The sequence below is a fragment of the Protopterus annectens genome, chromosome 13.part0 (genome assembly GCF_019279795.1).
Source record: "Protopterus annectens isolate FY-2018-M chromosome 13.part0, PAN1.0, whole genome shotgun sequence".
Classification (NCBI taxonomy): domain Eukaryota; kingdom Metazoa; phylum Chordata; order Ceratodontiformes; family Protopteridae; genus Protopterus; species Protopterus annectens.
This window is the reverse complement of record NC_056747.1, coordinates 970,614,630-970,626,422: the sequence shown is the minus strand read 5'-3', so window position 1 is coordinate 970,626,422 and position 11,793 is coordinate 970,614,630. Positions and strand designations below refer to the sequence as shown.

At 43.2% G+C, this 11,793-nt stretch overlaps 1 protein-coding gene across 1 annotated transcript in view; it reads left to right on the top strand.

Moving 5' to 3' along the window:
• Positions 1-1,399: 1,399 nt before the first annotated feature.
• DNAJC7 (DnaJ heat shock protein family (Hsp40) member C7) overlaps positions 1,400-11,793 on the top strand; it is a gene marked incomplete at its 5' end in the record, with an annotated part of 1,180,673 nt that continues 1,170,279 nt past the window's right edge. Inside the window, 2 exon segments of the mRNA XM_044054736.1 lie at positions 1,400-1,524; positions 1,614-1,727. Coding sequence (XP_043910671.1) covers positions 1,400-1,524; positions 1,614-1,727 — 239 coding nt within the window.

Below are 11,793 nucleotides of genomic sequence, written 5' to 3'. Positions count from 1 at the left end.
AACCTAGATCTCTCACCATTCTTTTTGTTCAAACCTATGCATTATAGTGAATTTAGAAAAGTCTAAATTTCACCCATTTCAGCCTTTAGAGTTTATTGTGGTTCAGTTGAACAGAAAGCTCTAAATTGCAAAACTTCCTCATACAAGGATCATGTCCATTCATCAACCAGTATTGTCTGTGTTGTCTTGTCAGAAGCCAGCAGCGAAAACAATCCTCTGAATTCTAGGCTCCATGGCAGCTTCAGTTACTTTGGTTCCCCTGGCCGGGTACTACTTAGTGAGTTTTGCACTGGTCTCTACTGTCACAGGTATGTGAAGCTTTGGCATCTGTACTTTCTCTGTAGCTTGTGCCTTATTTGCTACATCTTCCACTCTCCTTCACAAGCTGCCCTTCAGCACTCCATGATTGGGGTAGGAGAATTTCTGTAGTCTCCTGTCTAGATTCCTTATAATCAGTGTGAATGCCACCATTGGTCTCCTATAAAGTAGGCAGTTGCATTCCTAATGGGATCAACTCTATATTAAAAAAAACAAAAAAAAACTAAAGGAAACAAATTGGATAAATCTCCCAGACTGTCAGGTTTGTCCATCTTTACTTTGATCTGGCCGGTTTGGCAGACCGAAGTTCTTTTCTTGGAAAGAGTTATTGTTTGGGGGCCATTAACCTCCACTATGGGGCCTTGATTTATGTGGGAAACTCTGTGATCTTTCATAAACAGTGGCCCTTAAGACTAATCCATATTTCAGATTTTGCCTCAGTGTTCTTTTTAACTGGCATAATCTGAGCAGATGTCCATTTTCAGTAAAATCCTGGAGAGAAAAAGCTCAATAGTTACAATGCAGAATGTTAAGTCACATATACGTGCTTGGAATAAGACACAATTCTCCATATAAAGGAGTACAATTCAGGTACATAGGTTGGGAGACTATTAAAACAAATTTGTGTATTAAGTTACGTCTGTATGTGAGGTGGTATGAAAAGTCCTTGAAAAATATAGGTAAGAAAGGGTGACTGGAAAGGATGAAAGTAATATGGTAAGAGGTGAAAACGATAAATACATGAGAAGAGAAAGGGCTAGGCGGTAATTTTTGGGGTAATGGAGAAGTAAGGGAAAAGCAGAGGGGGGTAAAAAGGGAAGGAGAAGAGGGAAGGCAGTAGGGAGGGGAAAAGTTGTTAAAAGTATCGATGAAGAGTGCAAGGTAAGTGTATGAAGATTCGTCTCTTAGGTCTCTCTAAGTGTGAAGTATAAAGTCATTTAACACAGTGTCAGTTCATGAAAAGGCAAGATTTAATTTGTCCTCAAGATAGTCCATTAACAACTCTGATATGTTTCTGGTGCAGATTTCTTGAGTATTTAGTCTAGAATATATGGGAATTTTAACTTCTTTATTTGTGTAGATAAATGTCCGAAAAATGCCAGCTATTATGGGAATAGAGCTGCTACACTGATGATGCTCAGTCGCTTCCAAGAAGCACTTGAAGATACCCAACAGGCTGTGCGACTTGATGATTCATTTATTAAGGTATGGAAGAAGCCTACTGCTTCATTTTCAGTTTCATTCACATTATTGCATCAGGATTATAACAGCAATGTTCTGTGGTGTCTCTTTAGGGCCACCTTCGAGAAGGAAAATGTCACCTTTCACTAGGAAATGCCATGGCAGCTTGCCGTTGTTTCCAGAAAGTCATAGAATTTGAGCCAAGCAATACTCAAGCACAACAGGAGGTAATCTATATTCTGTTTTAAATAAAAAAAAAAATACAGCTGGCATATTGCAAATTTTTTATATGTGGTCTGTAAATTATTTACTTTTGCTATCTATATTTTGGAATGGAACATTTTGATTTGTAATGCTAATTATTTTTGTAAATGTGCTCTTAAAGGAAGGAAACTGTTTAATTTATTGGCTAGGTAAGAGATGATGCAGTATTTTTTTCTATTAGTGTGGTTGATGTCCTATTCCAATGTTGCAGTATTCACTAGTGGTTTTACCCTTCTTCCATCAGCTTGTTCGTCCAGGTTTCCAAAGCTTTTCCAGTCCTTGTTGGTGCATGACATCTGACTTATAGGCTAGTACATGGGCCATAAATGTGACGTCTGAGTGCACCAATCCTCAGTACTTTTCAGCCACCAGCCATACGTCACGTGTTACTTCTACTCGTGGGCGTCTAATCAGTTTGCATTAAGATAGATACCCTGTTGGGAATTTTCTTCAGTCCTTTTGTATTTACTATAGTCTGTTAATGTCCGGTAAGAGCAAGTGCAACTGTGGTCACCAGATTCCCCACAGACACCCACAACCAGTGTCTTTTTTGTTTGGATAGAGAACACTATTAAAGCGGTGTCATTTGTAAGCCGTTCGTCCCTAAGACCTTTCGTTGCTGACTTCAGGCCTTTGACGTATACCTCAAAATCCAGCTTCTAAGGCAGATCGCTCTCAGAATGGAAGCCGCCACCGACGCCCCATCCGAGCCATCTAGGAAGAGGGCCAAGCCCGCCAGGCCTTCCACTTTCACCACGCCTCCCTCAGCCGATTGTCTGTCTGTAGCCACCATTAGGTTGGCCGAGGAACCGGCGTCCACCACACCGGATAAAGCTGGTACCTACTAGGAGGCCGCCAAATCCATAGCGGACAACACATCCAAGGAGGATATCCTGGCACCTGATTCAGACGGAAGGGGGGAACCAGCTTCTGAGTTGGGTGCTTCGGGACAGGCCTCTGCTGTTACTTCCATTTCTGCAAGGCCAACTGCCAGTCAGACACTGGTTAGGCCTGCAAAGAAAAAACAGAAAACAAAGCATGTCGCTTCAACCCCTGAGGCCTTGCCAGACTGGCAGGCCTTCGGTCGGTCTCTACAATGCCTTCCTGGCCCTTAGGCCTGTGCCTTACCTCCCCCATGTTGCTCCCTCTCTTTTTAGTCCCAGGCCTATTCAGCCAGAGACTACTCTTCGCCGTCCTGCAGGAGAAGAAATGTGTGATTACTCAGAGGACTCCTTGTCCTACTCTTCACAAATATCTTCCTGTCTGGGGTATTGATCCCCAGAAGAAGGCTCTGCTGAAACTAACTCCCCTGTGGAAGATCTTACCTTTGGGGACACTGTTAATCTTGTGAGGGTACATTTTAAATGGGACTGCTCATACATGTATGAGCAGCAGAAAAGATTCTGTGCCTTGATCCTGATGGGATCTCCTAACCCTGGCCCCTGTTCCTTCTGTCCAGCCTGCCTTCCTGGACGCTTTTGCAGCAGCGTGTATAAACCCTGATTCCCAGCCACCTGCCCCCTAGAAGGGCAGACCGGTTGTATAGAGTACCTGATGCAGACAAATTTCTTTTTAAATGCCCACCAGCTGATCCAGCAACCATTTCTTTTACCACTGATAGGGTTACCAAACTTCTCTTTAGCTGCAGACAGGACAGTAGTAGTAAAGACAAGCAAGGCCATGGAAAGGTTGGGGAAGAAGATGTATACTTCAGCTACTCTAGCCTTTAGGGCTACAAATTGCCAGTCGCACGTGGCCAAATACTCCTTGGCCTTACTGGACAAAGTTCTAAGGAACTTAATGAGATCCCAGACTGCTCTGCAAAGGCATCCCTGTCTTCCTTGCTTGGGCTCATCTTGCAAGTCAATGAAGATTCCCTAAGGTGTGCATATGATGCAGCTGAGGGCTCAGCCAGGTCATCTGCCTCGGTATTGAGGAGATGCTGTTGGCTGTGTCTTCAGCCCCCTACCAGATGACTTTTTAAGGCCAAACTCTTGGATGCTCCATTGGATCACACTGCCCTTTTTGGCTCCAAGGTAGCTGATCTCTTTAAGTCGCTTCAACAAATAGGGAAAGATCTCCAAGATCTAAAGCATCATTTTGTCTCTCCAGTCCAGAAATTTCAACGAAACTACCCCGCCGAGACAGTTTTATTAGGAAGTTTTCTAGGCCCTCTGTCCCCTCCAGGTCTAAAGACCACGCAGGAGGCAGACTACTCAGCCTACCGGCACCTCATGCCTCTGCCCAGAGACCTCCCTTTCCAAAAATGGCAGGCAGCATCTGACTGCCTGCCTCTTTTTCTACTTTCCCCCTCCTCCAGCCATACCTTTATCCTCTCGTCTATCTCACTACCTCCCTGCATGGGCCTTAGTGATATCCGACAAATGGGTTTTGTCTATCCTGAAAGAGGGTTATTTCATGTCTTGGATGTCCCTCCCCCCAAAACTTCCTATACCACTACCACCCCCTGTCAATGGTCTCTCCTCCCAGAGATTCTAAGCAACCTGCTACACCAAGGCACCATAGAACTAGTCACCCCCTCCCCTTTGCTCGAGGGAGAGGCTTCTACATCAGAATTTTTCTGGTGCCTAGGTAGGGAAGGGACCCTGGAGACCCATCCTAGACCTTTCCCACCTCAACCCATTCCTGAAGGTTCCCTCTTTCAGGATGTTAACACTACCTATTCTCTTTCCCCTCATCCTTCCTCAGGCCTTCATGGTGACCCTGGACATCAGAGAAGCCTATCTACGTATTTCAATAAAACCACCCTCCAGAAAATTCCTCAGATTCAAAGCAGGCTCCTTGCATTTGCAGTTTTATGCCTTGCTCTTTGGACTCTCCACTGCTCCAAGGGTATTTACAAAATGCCTAGCCTCAGTCATTGCTTACTGCAGAACAAGAGGCATGCAGATTTTCCCATACCTAGACGATGTGCTCATTCAGGCAGCAGACAGACAAACCCTCCTAGCCCACACAGAGGACCTCCTGCTCCTGCTGCAGTCCCTAGGTTTCCTCGTAAACTTCCCCAAATCCATTCTAAATCCTACACAAGACATTGTCTTCCTAGGATGCAGAATCAGAACAGACCTCAGAATGGCCTTCGTACCTCAGGAAAAAGTGTTTTCCCTGACCAAACACCTTCAGTCTGCCCTCCTTTCACCTGCCCTGACGGAGAGGGAATTCCTTAAACTTCTTTCCCACATGGCTGCCACTATTCCCATGCTGTCACTGGCAAGATTACACGAGAAATATGCAATGGTATCTTCGCTCAGTATGGACCCAGCACTCACCACCCCCTAGAGTGCAGAATTCCACTTCTACCTTGCTTCCACCAAGAGCTAAAGTGGTGGATGGTCCCAGGTGACCCTAAACCCGGATCTCTCCCTACATTTTCCCCCCCTTCTCAAATCATGCACACAGATGCCTCAGATCTGGGGCGCAATGTTAGACGCAATAAAAGTGCAAGGTGCGTGGGAAAACTAGCACAAACAATGGCATATCAACATCAAAGAAATGTCAGCCATGCTGGCCTGCAGGCCTTTCTACCTTTCCTCAGACAGAGCATTCCGAAGATCTTCAGACACCACCACAGTGATGTGGTACTTGAACAAGCAAGGAGTGGTTAACCTCCTCTGCAGACCAGCCCTACAGATATGGGATCCAGCTATCTCCCAGGAGATCTCCCTACAGGCAGTCTACATCCCATCCCAACAAAATTGCAAGGCAGACTCCTTAAGCAGAGCCTCCTCAGACAATCACGAGTGGATGCTGTCAGTGGAGGTATTCCACAAGCTGATCCACAGGTGGGGTATTCCACATATAGACTTGTTCGCTTCCTCCACAAACCGGCAACTCCAGAGGTATTGCTCCAGAACTTACGAATTGAAGGCTGTTCAAACAGATGCCTTCTTAATGTCCTGGAAGGGGAAATTTCTGTGCATCTTTCCCCCTTCCCTCTGATTCCAAGTCCTACTAAAAATTCAGCATGACTCTACCAAAACTCTTGTTGGTGACACCCTTTTGGCCAAGGAAGCACTGGTTCCTCATACTACTTCATCTATCCAAGGGCGATCATCACAAGTTACCCCCTCAGTTACCCCCTCAGTGGATCTAGTCACACAGCACCAGGGGACACAGTGTCAGTGGCGATCCCTGCACATCTCCCTGTGACTGATAGGATTCTGATTCCTGTACAATGAGGACATGCTCTCAGTCCTGCAGGAGGCTAGGAAACCAAACACTAGGAAATCCTATCTCTAAATTGAGAAGGTTTTCTATCTGGTGTCAGAAAAGACAGAACCGCTGGACAGTGACCTCCCTCTAATTCTCTTACTTATGTGAACTGCTAAAGACAGACTTGTCTTAATCCTCCTTAAAAGCACACCTTTCTGCTATTTCTGCCTGCCTGCCTATGGAGCCTCCACTTGCCTCCAACCAAGCTATTCCTAAAAGGTGTTTTACACTTAAGACCCCCTAGAAAACCAACTTCTCCTCCCTGGGATCTTACTTATGTGCTATAAAAACTCACTCCGCCATCCTTTGAACCAGATGGCAAGGCTGACTTGAAGTTTTGCACTTGGAAAACAGTACTGCCATTAGCTTTGACATCAGCCAGGAGGGTCTTGGAGCTCCAAGCCCTCATGGCTACTCCACCCGCCCTAGTTTTCCATATGGACAGGGTCACCCTTAGGATGAATCCCTCCTTCATCCCCAAGGTGGTTCATGACCTCTCCCTAAATCAGGCTGTTCACCTGGCCACCTTCCTTCCTAATCCTCAGGGCGACAGTGAGGGAGTCCTTCACTCCCTGGAATGTACACAGGCAACTTCGTTTTTGCTTGAATAAGACAAAGCCTATACGAATATCAGACCAGATTTTTTTTTTTCCTTCCACTCCAGGACTGTGGGGAAAGCGGTAGGAAAGCAAACCATTTCTTCTTGGATTGCTAGGACCACCTCCTTTTGTTACTCTCACCATGGAAAGACATTAACTGGCAATGTCAGAGCACATTCCACAAGGGCCATGGCTTCCTCTGGAGCCTTCTTTAAAATTCTAGATACTAACTCCATTCTGGAAGCTGTTACTTGGTCATCTGTGTACACCTTCACCAGACACTACAAGCTGGACCACATCTCCAGGACCAGAGCAGGATTTGCCAGGGTTGTCTTGCATGGGTTCCTGGTATCCTCATCCAGACCCACCACCCAGCCAGCAGTGAGCTTTTATACTCTCCCACTTGTGAATACTGCAACTTTAGAATAGAAGAACATAGGAAAGCTATGTAAAATCTTACCATAAGCATAGATGTCCTTCTCTTCTATGTTGTAGTATTCTTTCCTCCCTCCATCCCCCTGTTCTCCTTGCACTTGCTCTCCTCTGCTCCTACACTGATCTCTTTCTGGGGCTTCTTGGTTCTGAGGACTGGTGTGCGCAGATTTCACTTATGGCTCATGTACTAGCCTACACGTCAGACGTTGGCATCAACAGGGACTTGAAAAGCTTTGGAAACCTGGCCGAACAAGCTGATGGGAAGAAGGATAAACCCACTAGTGAATACTGCAACATGGAAGAGAAGGACATCTGTGGTTATGGTAAGAGTTTACACAACTTTCCTTTATCCTGAATGTCATTATGTCTTTTCTGGGTGGCAGTGTTTTGAATGACTGCAGTTTTCTGCAATCAGACAAATTTTGCTTACGTCAGTACACTAGAGGTCCTGTATTGTCTTGAACTATATGAAAAGTTGAAATATGGTCAAAAAATTGGTGGAGAGTTGCCATTGCATCTTTGATGTAACGAATGGTAAAGATGCATTTTCATCTTCCCTGCTGTTTTAGTGATTGCTTCCATACCAACTTATTGCTGATAAGTAGTTGTACTACAGTCAGTGTGGCACAAGTGGGGTTCACTTGTGAACTTTGCCAGTTGACAAGCAGCTTAAAGTATAAAAGAGTAGGCATTAAAGCAGAATTGTCCTTATAGCTTCATCCTCATTCCATAGGAATTAATGTACAGTATTACAGCGCATATCAGAAACCAACCATTTTTAAGGATGATCTGAGCCTTGGAAAAGGATGGGCACAATGTAATGGATTTCAGTTTACTTACATACACATCAGTAACAAGAAAATCAAATAACACTAAAATATATGCAGAAGAACCGTAAACAAGGCCACTGGGCTTGCAAGAGTTGTAAAGATTGTACAAAGCGAGTCTTCATCCTAAAATTGCACAGATAAATGCACTGTAAGAAGTTAATGAACAGCAAAAAGATAATTCGCCCATAATACATGCATGCAGAATATTTCAGGCGTGCCGTTCTAGACTGCCTATCAGAACAGTCATTTCCTGAAATGTCCAAGTCTTAAAATATCTAAACTAATGCTTGCTTTTAATATCACTCAGTAATCTATTCCACGTATAAGCTGTTGTCTGAGAGCCACTTTGTGTATCTCTCATTCCTATATAGACTCCTACACAAGTTGATTCTGTACTACTCTTCGATAACCCCAAACCTTCCCATAGGTAGTTGTCTTTAACTATCCTATATATCTGGATTAGTTCTCCTTTGTATACCTGTATGATGACACTGCACAAGTTCATTTTAATCTTTCATAATAACCTTTATAAAACTGTTTATACAGCCTATTATATTGTCAGCTCCAGAGATTATAAAATCCTTGAGTTACATGAACAACTAGTAAGTACTTTCATCTCTACTCAAAGCTGAGTCTACTCGTATACCCAGGTCCTTAAATGAATCTGTAGTTTAAATTATTGTGCATGTTGTGTTAAATAGTCTCCCTGATTTAATCTGCTGTTTTTAGAAAAGTTGAATGATTTTGCAAACCAGTCCAAAGAAGTCTCCTTAGTAGAGACGAAAGCACTTACTAGTTCATGTAAATCAAGGATTTTATAATCTCTGGAGCTGACAATATAATTTAATGTTGTAGTACATTATCTGCAGTTAAGGCAGAAATTATTGATCTGATGTGGTTAGTCTTCACATAATCCTTGATTGTGGGCTCTGTTCCGAGTTTTGGAACTGACTCTGCCATTATTCCAGCTCGCACCTTCCAAAATGCTCGAGCTAAGCTCTACCCACAGTGTTTCTCACCAAATTACCCCAGATCTTGTTTGCCACTTTGTGGTGCCAGACGTGTTCGATCCAGTCTCTCGAGCTTTAGTTTTCTTCAAATTGCAAGTCCGAATTTTTTTTTTTTTTTTTTTTTTTATTATTATTATTATCCAATCTCTAAAATTTTTTCGTTTGTCTTTTTCTTTACTACCTGCTCCTCTATCTATCCTTTAACACATGCGTGAGAGTACTTTCTTCTCTCCTTTACCGTTGGATATTCTCAAGTGCCATTGTTGGTACATCTTTCCTTTTTACCTTCGGGTAACTTTGTATACCATCGTTGGTAGGTTTTCCCTTTTTCCCTGTCTCTGATATTTAAAAAAAATAAGATTTCTTAAGTCTGTGTGCGAGTATATCTGTGTATAAGGTAGCCTTTTTTTTTTTGACAATATGGCCGACAAACCCTCTAAAGGTACCTCTGGCTTTGAGAGGTGCCAGAAGTGTGATAGGAAAAGGCCTAATTCAGATGGGCACACACTTACTGCAGATGAACCGCACAAAGACTGTGTGATCTGGCATTGGTAAAGTTCCAGAACCCTGATAGAACACACAAATAAGTTAATTTTGAAAGGCCCTCTTTAGTCCGAGTTTGAAGAGGCAATATCTGGTCCCAGGACAGAAGCCAGTTCCTCCTCTTTGTCAACCTCATTCTCTAGACCAAAAAAGCAGAGTCTGTCTGTTCTGATAGCTCCCTCTGAACTGCCTCCAAATTGCCTCCGGTCTCCTATGGTGCCGACAGCCTCCTCAACACCGCTGGGACAAGATTCTCATCCCTCAGTGCTGTCAGCACTGACTACTTCAGTTCCAGCTTCAGTACAGACAAATCTCCTTTCGGTACTGAAGGAATCTCAGGTAATAGTCTTATCTGGTACAACCAACTCCCACTCCATAGATCCATTTGCATACTGTCCTCCCAATCCTTTTTTGGAGAGACTGCCAGCAAGGTCTCCATCTGCCTCCTCTGTTCAGTCCACTAAGAGTCTTTCAGAGTCTGACATGGAGACTGGTGGGACCAGCTCCTGATAGCGAGGGGCTTACCTCTATCCACAGTTCCTAGCCTTGTTAGCTCTGGAACCTTGGCTTCTACCCCCATCCATATTCCTCCTTTGAATTCAATTGAGATTTCAGAGCTCCCGGTGCTGACCTTTCTGCCTTAGACTGCGTCTGTGCTGACCAGAGGTCATTCTCCAGCACCAATAGGTACCCCTGGGTTTGGTCAGCTCCTTGGAACTGGAGGCCTCCTGGGGTCTGGGCTTTGTGGTAGATTCCTTGGGGGGGGGGGGGCAGGTTTCAACTTTGATTCTTTCAGAGCTCTGCCGCGGGTTCTACGTCGGGGGTGGCCTCCTCCGGTGCAGAATGGGACCACTGTTCTGAAGGAATTTATTTTGGTTCCGGGATCCCATCCCTCTACAGTAAGGCCTGCCTTCCAGGCTGTGTAGAGGGCCTTGTCCATTTGCAGGCAAGCAGTCTGTGCTGTCTGTATTGGACCAATCATGTCCATCCCCTTGACCAGAGCTTCCATCAATTTCTGTCCTGGGACAAAGGGCACAGAAGTCTCAGGATTGAACCACTCTGTGTCCTCTTTGGATACCTCTCCGGAGTATCCCACTGAAGAGGTACCTTTGAAGAAAAAAATTAATTCCTGTGTCTGTCTTGAACTACCCCCCCCCCCCCCCCCCCCCAATGTTGCATGCACCAAGGTTAAAATAGCAGCATACAACACACACAACTTCAGGGATCATAAACAATGTAGAAGAACAGCTTCTGTTCAGCTCAGTTCGTAGAATCAAGATACTTTATTTGGTAAGCGCTTTCATGGGAATGACTCTCACTTCAGAACGTTCAATAAAATACATTTAAAACCACTCCATTTATATAGGGAACCTTAATTGGTATCAGTCAAATCATGACTACACCATTTTCCAGTCTTAAAGTAATAAGCACACCCTAATATATTCTTTATTAAAACTGTGTTCATATAAATCCTCTTTCTAAGTGCTTGTATGGACAAAACCATGTTTGAAACACATATAGACTACATATATGTACAGTTGCATCTATCATTTCTCACCTTCTGTAAAATATATTTTATTATCACAGACTCATGATAGTCGCAAAATTATATACATAAATGTATATCAGATCACATGTAAATAGATGTATAAAGTCTGTATATGCCAGTGGCTTAAATAAGAGTTCCCCTGAAGCTTATTTTGAAAAATAGGAGCATTCATAAATAATAGGATGCATTTTATTTTTATTTTCATGCTTATGATTATCATGTATTGTATTGTTAATGTACATTTTTATTGTTAGTGAAAATTTTAGTAGTATCTGTATGGCATATATAGACTACATCTATTTACATGTGATCTGATATATATATTTATGTATATAATTTTAGGACTATCATGAGTCTGATAATAAAAGACATTTTATAGAAAGTGAGAAATGATAGATGCAACTGTACATATATGTAGTCTATATATGTTTCAAACATGGTTTTGTCTATATAAACACTTAAGAGGATTTATATGAACGAAGTTTTAATAAGAATATATTAGGATGTGCTTATTATGTTAAGACTGGAAAATGGTGTAGTCATGATTTGATTGATACCAGTTAAGGTTCCCTATATAAATGGAGTGGTTTTAAATGTATTTTGAGTGGTCTGAAGAAGTTGGAGTCATTCCCATGAAAGCGTTTACCAAATAAAGTATCTTGATTCTACGAACAGAGCTGAACAGAAGCTGTTTTTCTTCTACATTGTTTATGATCCCTGAAGTTCTGTGTTGTCCCTATTCAGAATTGTTTACAGAAACCCTGTGCAAACATGTAAATGGCAGCATTAAGGCTGTTGTGCCTACCAGAGTAAGCCTAGATCGAACACCA